The sequence below is a fragment of the Salvelinus sp. IW2-2015 genome, linkage group LG13 (assembly GCF_002910315.2).
Source record: "Salvelinus sp. IW2-2015 linkage group LG13, ASM291031v2, whole genome shotgun sequence".
NCBI classification, from domain to species: Eukaryota; Metazoa; Chordata; class Actinopteri; order Salmoniformes; family Salmonidae; genus Salvelinus; species Salvelinus sp. IW2-2015.
This window is the reverse complement of record NC_036853.1, coordinates 26,917,408-26,930,075: the sequence shown is the minus strand read 5'-3', so window position 1 is coordinate 26,930,075 and position 12,668 is coordinate 26,917,408. Positions and strand designations below refer to the sequence as shown.

At 42.8% G+C, this 12,668-nt stretch overlaps 1 protein-coding gene across 6 annotated transcripts in view; it reads right to left on the bottom strand.

The window, feature by feature from the left end:
• szt2 (SZT2 subunit of KICSTOR complex) overlaps window positions 1-12,668 on the bottom strand; it is a 114,128-nt gene that overhangs the window by 39,625 nt on the left and 61,835 nt on the right. For all 6 annotated transcript variants that reach the window (XM_023999423.3, XM_024147406.2, XM_024147409.2 and 3 more), the window contains 4 exons: window positions 12,147-12,255; window positions 4,402-4,520; window positions 3,950-4,114; window positions 3,237-3,321 (listed from right to left, as the gene is read on the bottom strand). In XM_023999423.3, coding sequence (XP_023855191.1) covers window positions 3,237-3,321; window positions 3,950-4,114; window positions 4,402-4,520; window positions 12,147-12,255 — 478 coding nt within the window. The remainder of the gene's footprint in view (window positions 1-3,236; window positions 3,322-3,949; window positions 4,115-4,401; window positions 4,521-12,146; window positions 12,256-12,668) is intronic.

Sequence of the window (12,668 nt, the reverse complement as noted above, 5' to 3'; positions counted from 1 at the left end):
TTTAGAGCTGATGGGGCTCTATCTATCTGCAAGACAAGGCCACGCCGTTATCCTGTAAGGCCCTGAGCCAGACAGTCATTCAGTCAATTACACTACAGTTAGTCTGGACTGCGGATCCTTTCCACAGCCTTTGAAGAAGTCACACTGACATCCACTAGACAAACAAGACAGGACCGCGATGACATTTTCAAACTGTCTCAGCCTTAATTCAATTTTTTTTTAAAGAACACCAAAAATGCACATGTTAGGCTACATAGCATAGCCTTTCTTGGAATGAAAAGAGCGCCACAGATCCAAAGATAACATTTCTATAGGAAAGAGGGTGAATAAAATACTACAATTGTAGTAAAACATTGTTTCATTCTGCTCAAAATAATTATTCCAGTATCAATGAGTACATTGCAGTAGCCCTGTGTTTAACCAGCCTATATATCTCAATAGCCGTAAATATAATTGCGTAATTGGAAAAAAAAACATTCAATTTCGTTTAAAAGCTGGATACTATTAAACTTAAAACGCAAACATATTCCTATGCCTGATTATTTTCCATTCAATTTCTCATTGAGAAGCATCTCTTGATAGACTGCAGAAGCCATTATAACCGAGACCAAAGCCAGTCAAGAACACATTGAAGCTTTAAAAGGCGGCAAAAGTACCACCAGACTACATTAAAAGAAAGAAAGAACAGTCAGGTCACTCTGCATGCCACTTAAAAAGTAATGCAGAGAGCAATGGGCAACTCAAATAAGCAATCCGGTCCACATTAAAGACTACTGCTGTTGAAGTGCAGCCAATTTACTTCCAAAGAGCCAATCTCCCTTAAGAGTAAAACACAGCCAAATAAAGCCATATGGAAAATGAGGCAAGAGCAGAAGCACCCCCAGCCAGCTAGGCCAGTAGAGCCAAGGTAGCTAGGGGTTCATAAAACATGATACCTTGGAACTGAGAGGGTGGGAAGAGGTGTTGAACGAGGTCCGACATGGTACCTGAGTCAACAGACAGACAGACAGACAGACATACCCTCAATACATTACCTTCTAGTATCATCAGATATGATATGAGAGGTGTCTCTCATCAGCTCCTTTCTGAAGGCCAGATGGTGCATCAGTTACTAATGTAACGGATGGTATGTTGCGAACTGTCTACTAAGTAGTGCAAACTGATAAACTGATGAGGAATCGGCAGAGTCAGTGGAACAGCATCTTCAGATCATCTCTAATTGGGGTCGCCAATGGTTCCGCTACCTTTCCCAAAATCCACAGGTTTTCCAGAAATCCTGGTGAGAGGATTAAGGATTTCCTGCTTATTCCCTCCTGGTTCTGCGAACTTCCAACCGGGATTTCTAGAAAACCTGTACATTTGTGGATAGTTTCCGGAATTTTGCAACCCCATCTCTGATTGATCTACCAATTGAATGCAAATGTCCAGGAGACCTGGGCCTGGGCCTCTACTAGCTCTGGTCCAGGGCGTTAGTGCAGCTTTAAAGAAGGCTCAGTGTTAACAAGCCACACTAATGCCCTGGACCAGAGCTAGGCCTCCACTAGCCTGGCACTACACTCTTTCACTTCCTTTATGCACATTGCTACTATTCTATCACACATACAATAACATACATGAGTTATTATAGGAGTTATTTGTTGCAGGGCCTTCGTACACAGTTATTAGTAAGAGGAAAATATCTCTGTCTGAATTCTGCAATGAAACGCGGTCTATTAGCTCTCTGAGATGGAATCACTGAAGCAGCAGCCCATGCTAAAATGCCTTCCATGGTATTCAAGCACAATAGGCGTGTGGTTTAGGTTGTGACTTTTCTACAAGATTAATGTGGTAACCATTGGAAAACAGTTTCTTAATAAGCTGTCCGTGGAATACAACAGTGCAAGGCTAAACCTTCCATCTCTGCCAGAGTGGCAGTCTGAACCTGACACATTCTCACGCCAGGCAGGGATCAAGTCAAATCAAATCACTTAAGCACCTTGTTGTGCAATACTTAAAATTAATAAGATGCTGTCAGAGCTTCCCTTCCCTTTAGATGCACACACAGCAAATAAAAAGTAGTGAGACTGCATGGGAAATGAATGCAAAAGCCTGGGCTGTGTGTGCATCTAAAATGGCACCCTATTCCCTTTAGTGCACCCGGGCCAATAGGGCTTTGGTTAAAACTAGTGTACTATATGAGGAATAGGGTGCCATTTGGGAAGCAACCTGGAGGGAACACCCCCCCCCCCCCGAATAAGCATCACCCTTAGTACTTTGAGTAGGACACTGCAGAGAAGTCAGTTTAAGTGAGATATCAGCCTGTTTTGAAACAATATTTATGACGACAGGCAGTGGGGATAATATAGGAGCCGTGTGTTAATCATTATAGCTGTCAACACACTATATAATGAACAGGATAGGTGGAGAAATGTCTTACTATAGGCTAATCCCAACTGACAGGAGGCCATATCACACACGTGCACGCTCACACCCGGGCGCACGGCAATAGCATGTGCTGTCCCCAGAGAAAGCTGATCCTCAAACAGGGGAATACACAACAAAACAGGCCATTATTCAGTCTCGTTTCATTTTTTGGCAAGTTATCCACCAAAGCACACTTCACATATGGAAGTTGGAGAGTCTGATGGGCCAGTCACCTTGGGAGAACGAGTGTAACACTAATCAGAGAAATGGACATTCTATACCAGACGTGCCATAGCAGAACAAAAGTCAGCTTAGTGGGTATTAGCTATGCAAGGCAGTGCTGTGATAATTTGCCGTGCGATTATTTAATGTGGTGAGAGGTATAAATAGGGAAAGAGGCTGTCAGCACAACCTGTGATATCACTCCCTCGAAGTCAGCAGCTTATAAACACACACACACACACACACACACACACACACACACACACACACACACACACACACACACACACACAACTGACTCCGCTGAGCAAAAACCGTCAAGTAGAGGAGAGAAAATACAGCCTCCGCTAAATAATTTGAGAAAACAAGCGAAGGCTACCTAATTATAAAGAAACACAATATCAGGTGGTGAATTAGGTGTAGGGTGCGCTATGCCAACTGCAATGGGATACGTGTGTGTATGTGCACGTGTGCGTGCGCGAGAGAGAGAAAGAGGGACAGTGCAAGACCGCGAGAGAGCAAGACAGAGAGATAGACATTTTGCAGGGACGGAGTGAGAGGACGGTGTGTGTGCAGGGACAGCTGAGAGAAGAGAGAAAGAACTTCATTACCTTTCCCTCCAGTCCCCTGGCCCCCAGGCTTATTGTAGAGGTAGACATCAGAGTCAGGTAGTTCACTGCTCTGATGGAAGTAGTGCTGAGAGAGAGAGAGAGATAGAGAGAGAGAGAGAAAGAGATTTGTGATTTCCCACACAAAAATGAAACTTGTCAAAATAAATGTAGTCACTACTCTATCCATCAGCGGATTGGTCCTATTTTTTTATACATCTAGCCTACACCCCTTCATAGGGAACTGTATACACCACACTTGCATCAATTGAATGGTCCCCTTCTATCATCCTATAAAACTGACAAGTACGTCGCTGAAAAACACTTTGACCAATTAGAGCTCTGACAAAGATCTGATGAGATGGGTCAAGAGAGAGTGGAAAAGAGATCTGAATTGGGCAGCCCGAGTGCTGGGAGTAATGTTACCCGGCATTCAGACACTTGCGACAGAAATCGCTTATTAAAGCGGCATCACACCGGAAAATGTTGGTGGGACAGAGGTCGGTTTATATTGGTTTAAATTCTTCCACATTTGAGAGGGGGAGAGGTGGGACATTATATACATGCTTTTACTTGCAGAAGCTGATTTTGCCCCTAATGTCTGTATGCAGGATGAGGCTGGGCTGTGGTCTACCTCGAAGTGGTGCTCGATGTACTGTAACCGTCTGTGTACTCGTGTAGTGGTACCAGTGTAGTGTACTAGTGGTGTTGCATACCTTGAAGTGGTGTTCTACGTAGCTGTCTGTGTACTTGGGGATGTGGAGGAAGATGAGCAGGTTCTGCCTGAGGTAGTGGGCCACAGCAGGGGTCCAGGGCATGAAGCACTGCGGCAGAGTAAACTCCATCACCTCAGTGGCTGGAGAGCCTGACGGCTGGATAAACTGAGGGGAGAACATCAACACTTAATCAAGCAACACATCAATGTCTCTCCCATTCCTACTAAATTATAAGTTATCTCTGAAACCCATGACTGAATATTTTGTCTTTTCCACAAGAGATTCAGAAGCAAATCTCAACATTACTTCTGGGGGTGAAAGTAGCATAAAAAAATAGCATATTTAGCCCCTTCCACCACAGAACAAACCGAGCGGTTCGGTTAAAATCTCTGCCTCCATTAAATCACGATTCATCAAAAGAATATGTGACACTAATGCACCTAATCATTTACCTCCACGTCAGCAGGGGTGAGTTTGCAGTTCCTGCCCAGCATGATGGTGATGATGTCCAGGGTGGTCTCATCCAGACGCTTCCTCAAAACCTTCACCAGCTCATCTGTGATCTCTGGACCTGTGTTGGAGACCAGGCAGAGGACAAGGGTCAGGAGAAGACCTCAAACCATAGCTTTTTTATTGTAAATAAATACAACAATTACAAAAAAGAATCTGTCATCTCCTCGCCTCCATCGCTTTGACCAGAAAGAACTGACCAGGTGAAAGCCAGGCTAATGATGAGTGTCCACCATATTGTTTTAATCGGGTAAGTATTTTTCCCATCAGTGCATATGAAGGGGAGATGACAGATTAAGCAATTAAAATAGAGACCATGTCAAAATGACCCTTGCCTCAGACCTGACTTGGCTTTGTCTTTCCAGTTCTTCAATGAACAAAGACATAAGAAAAAATTACTTTGAGAAGCTCCACAGCTCATTAGTGGTGGTGCGTTCAGCCAAATCAGGAATCTTATCAGATCCCCAAATGTGCACATTTATATACCTACACTACCTTTCAAAAGTTTGGGGTCACTTAGAAATGTCCTTGTTTTTGAAAGAAAAGCACATTTTTGGTCCATTAAAATAACATCACATTGATCAGAAATACAGTGTAGACATTGTTAATGTTGTAAATGACCATTGTAGCTGGAAAAGGCAGATTTTTTATGGAATATCTACATAGGTATACAGAGGCCCATAATCAGCAACCATCACTCCTGTATTCCAATGGCACGTTGTGTTAGCTAATCCAAGTTGATCATTTTAAAAGGATAATTGATCATTAGAAAACATTTTTGCAATTATGTTAGTACAGCTGAAAACTGCTGTTCTGATTAAAGAAGCAATAAAACTGGACTTCTTTAGACTAGTTGAGTAAATGGAGCATCAGCATTTGTGGGTTCGATTACAGGCTCAAAATGGCCAGAAACAAAGAACTTTCTTCTGAAACTCGTCAGTCTATTCTTGTTCTGAGAAATGAAGGCTATTCCTTGCGAGAAATTGCCAAGAAACTGAAGTTCTCGTACAACACTGTGTACTACTCCCTTCACAGAACAGCGCAAACTGGCTCTAACCAGAATAGAAAGAGGAGTGGGAGGCCCCGGTGCACAACTGAGCAAGAGGACAAGTACATTAGTGTCTAGATTGAGAAACAGGCGCCTCACAAGTCCTCAACTGGCAGCTTCATTAAATAGTACCCACAAAACACCAGTCTCAACGTCAACAGTGAAGAGGCGACTCCGGGATTCTGGCCTTCTAGGCAGAGTTCCTCTGTCCAGTGTCCGTGTTCTTTTGCCCATCTTAATCTTTTATTTTTGTTGGCCAGTCAGATATTGCTTTTTTTTCTGCTTAGGAAGGCCAGCATCCCGGAGTTGGCGCTTCACTGTTGACGTTGAGACTGGTGTTTTGCGGGTACTATTTAATGAAGCTGCCAGTTGTACACGGTAGTGTACATTTGTGCGTAGGCCAGGTGGCCTATAGGCCTACTTCTATGCGTAATCAGGTGCCCGTCCTTACTCAACATTGACGGGAGCGCTCTAAACAAAATACAATTACTAAATTGACCAAACTCATAAACGGAATGAAATAAACATAGGTTGTGCGCTCTGCAAATAACATGTCCACTCCGACAATGAGAATGGTAAAAGACTGGAATAATAATATATTGAATCCATTAACAGAAATGACCGTAACCAAACAAACATTGTAGATTCGAAATTATAGGAATGTACTACTGGTGATATATGTAATCGGGAATTCATATACACTAACTATCAAATGCAAACAATTCACACAATTAAGTTATGAAACAATGAATGTACATAAATTGGCCGGAGAGATTGTATCCTGGAGAGAGACATGCATTGTCCATTTTAGCCACACTCCCGTTCTTCTTGGACAGTGTCATCCCTGCTGCCTCTGCACTGGATTAGTTCACTGAGCTGGGCAGGAATAAGAAGTCTCTTGTGCCATAAAAAAAGATATATATATCTTCGCTACTGCTCAACTAAAAAAAATCTTGGTCGACCGACAGCCTATCGACCAAAGAATTGGCCAGTCGACTAATTGGGGTCCGCCCTAATCCAGAGCATCCCAAACGTGCTCGATGGGTGACGTGTCTGGTGAGTACGCAGTCCATGAAAGAACTGGGACATTTTCAGCTTCCAGGAATTGTGTACAGATCCTTGCGACATGGGGCCGTGCATTATCATGTTGAAACATGAGGTGATGGCGGCAGATGAATGGCATGACAATGGGCCTCAGGGTCTCGTCACGGTATCTCTGTGCATTCAAATTGCCATTGATAAAATACAATTCTGTTCGTTGTCCGTAGCTTATGCCTGCCCATATCATAACCTCACAGCCACCGTCGGGCACTCTGTTCACAATGTTGACATCAGCAAACCGCTCGCCCACTGAACACCTTACACGCTGTCTGCCATCTGTCTTGGTAAAGCTGAAACTGGTAAAGCTGAAAGCTGAAATATCAGTGAAAAGCACACTTCTCCAGCATGTCAGTGGGCATCAAAGGTGAGCATTTGCCAACTGAAGTCAGTTACGACGCCGAACTGCAGTCAGGTCAAGACCCTGATGAGGACAACGAGCTCGCAGATGAGCTGAGACTGTTTGACAGTTTGTGCAGAAATTCTTCAGTTGTGTAAACCCACAGTTTCATCAACTGTCCGTGTGGCTGGCGTGGTTACACGTGGTCTGTGGATGTGAGGCCAGTTGGACGTACTGCCAACATCTCTAAAACGACATTGGAGGCGGCCTACGGTAAAGAAATTGACATTACATTCTCTGCCAACAGCTCTGGTGGACATTCCTGCAGTCTGCATGCCAATTGCACGCACCCTCAAAACTTCACACATGTGACATTGTGTTGTGTGACAAAACTGCACATTTTAGAGTAGCCTTTTATTGTCCCCAGCACAAGGTGCAGCTGAGTAATGATCATGCTGTTTAATCAGCTTCTTCATATGCCCCACCTGTCAGGATTATCTTGGCAAACGAGAAAGGCTCACTAACAGGGATGTAAAAAAAAAGGTGTGCACAACATTTGAGATATGTTTTTGTGCGTATGGAACATTTCTGTGATCTTTCATTTCAGCTCGTGAAACATAGGACCAACACTTTAAATGATGCGTTTATATTTTTGTTCAGTGTATAACAGCTGCTTCTCTACTTCAAATTGTGTATTGCTGACTTCCTTTACTGTTGAGAGGATACCTTAGAGGTGTTTCTCTCTGACATATTTATGCAAATCAATGCTCAGTAAGGAGTCTGGAGCAATGACTGTATTTATGAATGGACAAAGCCATCAATTCCTATGTGAAGACTCAACAGCGCATTGAAGCCAAACGAAGTCGTTTAAGATGGCATGCCATAACATGCACAGTTTGAGCTACTCCAGGAAATGACATTTCAGGCTAGCTCATGCTGCCTTCTCTCATTGAGTAACTAAAGTTGAAGGCCGACCAGGGTACTGCAGGCTGCGATTAGCAACTTAATTATCTTTATAACTTCCAAGGTTCTCCCCAGGATTTATTAACAAGGTGGTGCTCGTCGTCGTGTTGCAACCGTGGACAGACCATTTATATGCGCTACGCGCTTCAGCACTTGGCGGTCCCGTTCTGTGAGCTTGTGTGGCCTACCATTTCGCGTCTGTGCGATCGAATCCCTGAGCTGACAAGGTAAAAATTCTGCCCACGTGCAAGGCAGTTAACCCACTGTTCCCCGGGCGCCAATGACATGGATGTCGATTAAGGCAGCCTCCCGTACCTCTCCGATTCAGAGGGGTTGGGTTAAATGCGGAAGACCCATTTCAGTTGAATGCATTCAGTTGTACAACTGACTAGGTATCCCCGTTTCCCTTTGTTGCTCCTAGATGTTTCCACTTCACAATAACAACACTTACAGTTGACCGGGGGAGTTCTAGCAGGGCAGACATTTGACGAACTGACTTGTTGGAAAGGTGGCACCCTATGACAGTGCCACGTTGAAAGTCACTGAGCTTTTCAGTAAGGCCATTCTACTGCCAGTGTTTGTCTATGTAGATTGCATGGCGGTGTGCTTTATACACCTGTCAGCAACGGGTGTGGCTGAAATAGCTGAATCCACAAATTTAAAGGGGTGTTCACACACTTTTGTATATATAGTGTATATATTATGTTTATAAATGAAATATTGTCTAGGCTACTCAAGAAATTTGACATTACAGTATTCAGACGTAGCCTACAAACATCAATGGAAAAGGTGAACTGTCTGTTCTACCGTTAAACTGTGATCAGATCGCGTAGAGCAAAATACAGGTAGCTTATCAACAGTATTTACTACTGTGAAGTGGGTCCAATTAAATGAGAGATGGGACAAATGGAAGCCTACAGTGCCTTGCAAAAGTATTCATTCCCCTTGGCGTTTTTCCTATTTTGTTGCCTTACAACCTGTAATTTAAATTGATTTTATTTGGATTTCATGCAATGGACATACACAAAATAGTCCAAATTGGTGAAGTGAAATTAAAAAAATAACTAAAATAATTTTTACAAATTTAAAAATTAAAAACGGAAAAGAGGTGCGTGCATATGTATTCACCCCCTTTACTATGAATCCCCTAAATAAGATCTGGTGCAACCAATTACCTTCAGAAGTCACATAATTAGTCATCTGTGTGCAATCTAAGTGTCACATGATCTGTCACATGATCTCAGTATTTATACAGCCCTGTTCTTAAAAGGCCCCAGAGTCTGCAACACCACTAAGCAAGGGGCACCACCAAGCAAGCGGCACCATGAAGACCAAGGAGCTCCCCAAACAGGGACAAAGTTGTGGAGAAGTACAGATCAGGGTTGGGGTATAAAAACATATCTGAAACTTTGAACATCCCACAGAGCACCATTAAATCCATTATAAAAAAAATGGAAAGAATATGGCACCACAACAAACCTGCTAAGAGAGGGCTGCCCACCAAAACTCACAGATCATGCAAGGGGGGCATTAATCAGAGACAACAAAGAGACCAAAGCTGTGGAGCTGCAAAGCTCCACAGCGGAGATTGGAGTATCTGTCCATAAGAATGCTTTAAGCCATACAGTCCACAGAGCTGGGCTTTATGGAAGAGTGGCCAGAAAAAAAGTCATTGCTTTAAGAAAAAAATAAGTAAACACGTTTGGTGTTCGCCAAAAGGCATGTGGGAGACTCCCCAAACATATGGAAGAAGGTACTCTGGTCAGATGAGACTAAAATGTAGCTTTTTGGCCATCAAGGAAAACGCTATGTCTGGCGTAAATTGAAAGAATAATGGATGGTGCTAAATACAGGGAAATTCTTGAGGGAAACCTGTTTCAGTCTTCCAGAGATTTGAGACTGCGACGGAGGTTCACCTTCCAGTAGAACAATGACCCTAAGCATACTGCTAAAGCAACACTCGAGTGGTTTAAGAGGAAACATTTAAATGTCTTGGAATGGCCTAGTCAAAGCCCAGACCTCCATCCAATTTTAATATGTGGTATGATTTAAAGATTGCTGGCCACCAGCGGAACCCATTCAACCTGAAGGAGCTGGAGCAGTTTTTAGTCAAATCCCAGTGGCTAGATGTGCCAAGTTTATAGACACATACCCCAAGAGACTTGCAGCTGTAATTGCTGCAAAAGGGGGCTCTACAAAGTATTGACTTTGGGAGGGTGAATAGATGTACACGCTCAAGTTTTCAGTTTTTTTGTCTTATTTCTTGTTTTTTTTTCAAATTGGTAGGCATGTTGTGTAAATCAAATGATACAAATCCCCCCAAAATACATTTTTATTCCAGGTTGTAAGGCAACAAAATAGGAAAAATGCTAAGGGAGTGAATACTTTCGCAAGCCACTGTATCCTAACTTGTTATAGGCTAATTTACAAGAATGAAACCATCAGTCAGGAACTTATTTTGCAATGATCATGGAAATGAAATAAATAATCAGAAATAGATTTCTAATTATTTTACAATGTAACTATCAAATTAATAGATTTTCGCTCTTCTCACGAACAGCCAATGATTGCATCTTCATATTTAGCTACCTGTTTTTTTCATGAATAAATCATCATACATTCCTTGTGAGAAAGCTAACTCTGTGCCTCCTCACTAGACCCATTTCACAGTATACATAGCGATATAACTGCTTGGTCACGTTACCTGTGATTGATCAATTCTAAATAATTTCTAAACATTAAATATAAATTACAGAAGAGATGAGAAGTAAATCAGAAAGTGTGTTAGTTATGTTGCTAGTCTAAATCTGTACTATTTGCCAGTCTAAAGCAGTACTAACAAATGTTTGTGTGAGATTGGTCTTGTGGCATGTGGATGGGCATGGCCACCATGCATGCAGGTGACAATTAATTAAGGGACACTATGTTACTAATTGGGGGGAAAGAGTTTCTGCTCTAGTCCAGCTCTTTAAAAGTATTCTGTAAATTTCTGTATCGTACAGGTTACAGTATCTAAACTGTTATTGTAGAGTTGTTTATTTTGCTAAGTGTTTATAGGCTTAGTTTGACAAAGTGTATTCAAATACAAGTGCTTCCTGTCACCTGGTCTCTGCCAGGGTATATATGCTCAGGTGTAGAGCTTTATGGTAGTTGAAGATGGCCGCCTGGCTTGGCCATCTGTTCTGAGCCCGAGGGGCTAGTCAGACTGCTCTTCAGTCTTTCTATTCATTTGACTAGTTTTGAAAAAAGAAAAAAAAGGGTTTATTATACACTGAGCCTGGTCCAGCATCTTGTTGGATGATTTGTATATTTTATAAATACCTGCTCCAAGAGCCTTAAAATAAAAACCATGCACTAGATCTTCTGCATCCTCCCTTTCCTTGCTCACCAACACCAACCAGGGCAAGTAAGAGGCCTACCATCCACGCTTACATTCCCTATTTGCACAATGTTACTAGGCTACTTTTGCCTTGTGGCAATGCAATACTTCAACCACTAGAATCTATGCGTACGCATGGTCTAAAGTTTGCAGGAGGATAAGCACATTCACAGGTCAAGGGGCAGTTTTTATGAATGCCAACTTCTGTGTGAAAACTGGAGCATACATATTTTGTGCATACACAAGGTTTATAAATGAGGCCCATGGTCTGGAGCCTTAGAAACAAACGCTGCATTGAAACAAATGCACACACTTCAAGAAAATTTCACCTCTCTGTAAACAAAGGAATTCATCAATAAATAAGTTGAACAGTTGTGGGGGAGAGAAAAAAACATGTACGAATTTAAAATGTCCCTCTTGTTAAGAAACATTTTCAGAGGAAAAGAGCTGACGTCATGGATGAAGCCTGGGAAGAGCTAGATGGAGCAGGAGCAACAGTGCCATCTAGCAGGCCATTAGAAGGTACTGCAGCACAGACTACAGAATGAATCAGCAGTTTCATGTTTCATCTGTTTGCCAAGAGGACAGTAAACAGGGATACATTTAAACTCAGAGAGGAAATGCACCGAGAGGAGACAAACAGGTCGTGTTTTACACCTAACTCCTGCATCAGACCTTTACATATGCAGTTAATCCCTCATTAGGAGAACTCTTCTCACAATCCATACAACGTAGGATTCTCTGCTATCAGTACCAAAAGTATGCAGTCATAATCACTGTCAATTACACTCTTTCCTAGAATCGTCCCCTAGCCATGTGAGCCCCTTTCTTCCCCTTGCTCTTCAAACCCCTGTCTTACCAGCACTTCCCACTCCATGCACCAGCAACAAGATGTGTTTGTCCACCTGTCCCACTGGCCGAGCACCTTCCAGAGACGGCCGAGCACCTTCCAGAGATGACCGGGAGCCCTGGGGATAGGAGTAAAACACAGACACACGCACAACATGCAGACACACGAACCCACGTCAGACCACTGTAGATATTTGACAGTGACATCGCACAATCCTCTCTAACCCAAGAGCAGGATACCACAGTTCTGGGAACAGCAGATCAATCATCTAGCAGTGACACCATCTCAGAGTCCTAATGGTTTCTCAGTGCCAAAGCTGCCTGCTCTTTATAGAGAAATACACTATGAGTGTGGTATGAGTTTACTATGAGACGACAAGAGTAGAGCCCTAATGGTTCTTCAAGTTGCTTGCTGTTCATATGAGAAAGTGTGCTACTGTACCGTGAGGTCCTCAGAGTAGAGCCCTAATGGTTCTTCAGGACCAAAGATGCTTGCTGTTTATATGAGAAAGTGTGCTACTGTACCGTGAGG